This window comes from Pungitius pungitius, chromosome 18, assembly GCF_949316345.1.
Source record: "Pungitius pungitius chromosome 18, fPunPun2.1, whole genome shotgun sequence".
Lineage (NCBI taxonomy): Eukaryota > Metazoa > Chordata > Actinopteri > Perciformes > Gasterosteidae > Pungitius > Pungitius pungitius.
The window spans coordinates 5,235,408-5,238,301 of record NC_084917.1 but is presented as its reverse complement, the minus strand read 5'-3'; the positions used below and the strand labels follow the sequence as shown (position 1 = coordinate 5,238,301).

At 46.3% G+C, this 2,894-nt stretch overlaps 1 protein-coding gene across 2 annotated transcripts; it reads left to right on the top strand.

Annotated features, from left to right (window-relative positions):
* The first annotated feature begins 1,247 nt into the window (after window positions 1-1,247).
* LOC119227067 (transmembrane protein 250) lies at window positions 1,248-2,894 on the top strand. 2 transcript variants are annotated; one of them, XM_037485523.2, is made up of 2 exons: window positions 1,248-1,414; window positions 1,666-2,894. In XM_037485523.2, the coding sequence occupies exon 2, from the start codon at window positions 1,859-1,861 to the stop codon at window positions 2,276-2,278; it is 420 nt and encodes a 139-aa protein (XP_037341420.1). In that variant the 5' UTR covers window positions 1,248-1,414; window positions 1,666-1,858; the 3' UTR covers window positions 2,279-2,894. The 2 variants fall into 2 exon arrangements, with proteins under 2 accessions (XP_037341420.1, XP_037341421.1); XM_037485524.2 differs by having other exon boundaries at window positions 1,248-1,443.

The window sequence follows — 2,894 nt, the reverse complement described above, 5'->3', positions numbered from 1 at the left end:
ATATGACCCCAAGCGTTAAAAAGATATTTATCAGAAAGCCTGCATTGAGAATACTTATTTGAAGAACAAGCCATTTGCGCAGATGGATCATGCAACCAACCACGGTATGACTGGTGTTAGCTAGTTTATCATAACATGAAGCAAATCGGCCAACACCAGGTGGCTGTTGAGTTGACATACTTTGCTTTTAATGAGAATTTAGGGTGCAGGGAGCACTCTCTCGTAGAGAAGATGTCCTACATTTTAGATTTAGCGTTTTAATTTGTATGGTCCGAGTTGGTCCGAGAGTTCAGACTTCCGATGCCGCTCAAATTATCATTTGATCCATATTGTCAATTCAAAGTAGACATATTCATATATTCAACCTCTGCAATAGCTTTATGTTTGATCAGATATTACAAGGTTTTTTTTTCTTACTTTGTATAATCCATCTTTAAACTGCGAGCAAAGTGATCCAGCAAACTATTAAAGACTGCGAGAGACCCTTTTTCACTTCTCTGTATTATGATTTATCATATAACACTTCTAACACTTGCTGCCGTCTGGCTCCCTGAAAGATAGCTGGTATGCAATCATTCAGCCAACCCATAAATCCGCACAATGAAGGTTACTTGATATACAGAGATAGAGAGGGAGAGAGAGGGGCTTTGCCCACTTGCTTAATAGATACAACCTTGTGTGAGATTTACAGACTACAGATGCACACATGACCTTGCCAGTACAAGTATTTTTTGGAAATAAAGGGGAAAAGTTACACAGCCTTCTTTCTTTTAGATATGTGACGACGGTAATAATGAACATTATAAACACTAAGTCATGTTTTGACGTTTAGTTAAATCTTGTGAAATTGTACTCAAGTTTATCTCTGCTACTCAAGGATCCTTTCCTCAAATATTGGGACTTGTCAGTGGGATATATACATTTATAAAAACATGGGTTTTTTGTATGTATTCCATTGGGCCATACGGTGGAGAAATTGACCTCTTCCCCCTTTTGCAGGGAAGTAGTTAAAATGGCAAACTATACCGATGCAGATTTGAATCTAAGAGCCAACTGAAATCATCTTCCCAAAGGCAAAACTACACACGCAAACTACAACTCCAGCTGGACGTTTGCTCGACGTTTTTTCGCTGTGCGGACCGAAATCCAGCGCGCGCATGCGCTCTCGGGAGCACTTCCCCTTTAAACGGGCCGCTGACGTCACAGCAGGATGACTCGTAAATTTTGCGACACGACGTAAACGAACCGGCTCGCCGCCGCCGTCGCCTCATCATCATCTTCCGCTTGGTTTTCAAAACAGCGCGTCGTGGAAAATGAAAGCAAACAAACCCCGCGTGCTCGTCCCGCCGGCCCAGCTGTTTGAAATGTGAGACGATGCTCCGGTCGTCTGAGACTCAAACACCGGCGCCTTTTGGTGAGGAGGAAGACGTCATAGTGTTGCGTGTAAGACGACGACCGCTTCACGTTAGTTCCAGAGCAGAATATTGATAAGCTGTGTGCTAGCTATGATTTAACAGCTTTAGCTCAGACCCACTGATTGTGCAAATATATCTAGACCCAATGCCTTTTAGTTCCATCAGTTTTGCAGCGATGTGCACGTGTATTTTGAAAAATGTATGGGAAAAACCCATTAAATCTCAATGTCGTTTCTTGTTGCATTCGAAGGAGAGAACCTCTGCCGAGTGGAAACTCAAGCGGACACTCTGGGCAGCTCCACCTCCCTCCCGGGCTCCTGCGAAAGCCCCTCTCGGCCCCACCACCAAATGAAGCCATCTCCCTCCCCGCAGGCCTCACTCGCAGAGGAGCCCGCCTGTCGCCGGGACCCCTGCGCGCCGCGCCGGGCTCCTGTGGCCCACCCATGCCTCTGATCCCCATCCCGCGGCGGGTGCGCAGCTTCCATGGCCCCCACACCACCTGCATGCACTCGGCCTGCGGGTCGACGCACGCCTCCAAGCTGGTGCGCACCAAGTACAACAACTTTGACCTTTACCTGCGCTCCCGCTGCATGTACAGCTTCCTGCGGTTCCTCCTCTACTTCGGCTGCAGCCTGCTGACCTCCCTGCTGTGGGTGGCGCTCTCCGCTCTCTTCTTCCTGCAGTACGTCAGCGTGCGCGTGCTCCTGCGGATGCAGTACAAGCTGTCCGTCATCCTGTTCTTGTTAGGTCACCGGCGCCTGGACTTTGCCGTGCTGAACGACCTGATCATCTACAGCATGCAGATCACCATGTTTCTGTTGGGGGGGCTCGGCTGGTGCTTCATGGTGTTCGTGGACATGTAACTCCACGTCTTAAAACAACATCAAAAAATACAAGTGGGACATGTCCTTCTGGGCCTGCCGCAGTTTTGCGCTGTTATGGGACGTCTACCTTAAGCATGTCTTGTTGACCCCTTCGAGGGCTTGGTCAGAATCCTTCTGGTTCCGATGTGATGGAATTAATTAAGAGTCTCTGTAGTGACTGTGTGTACAGTCATTTTGAAATGGTTGGTCTTGTATAACTCCCAAGAGAACCACCTGGCTGCTGAATATCTAACCTGATGCACAATGTCAGTCATCGTGCCGGACACTCAAAAATCAAAAATGCCTAATTTTCAACCGTCTTTCACAAATTTAGAAACCTTAATGGAGAATGTCAATGTTGCATGGCAGCGGCAATGAAGAAATGAACGATGGGCACCGCAGCATGTCATTTGTGCCAAAATGACATGGGCTATTTGAGATAGTTATGGTTTAATGTAGGGATCCATTTACCAGAGATTTTGAAAGTTGTGATAAAGTGACCGAAACAAATTGTCAAACTTGTGTGTAAGGTAGTTTTGTGGGGACATAATATGAAAATAAGGGACTACAAATCAACTTTTTTTTTTGTGAAATTAATAAATGTATTTCCTGTTGA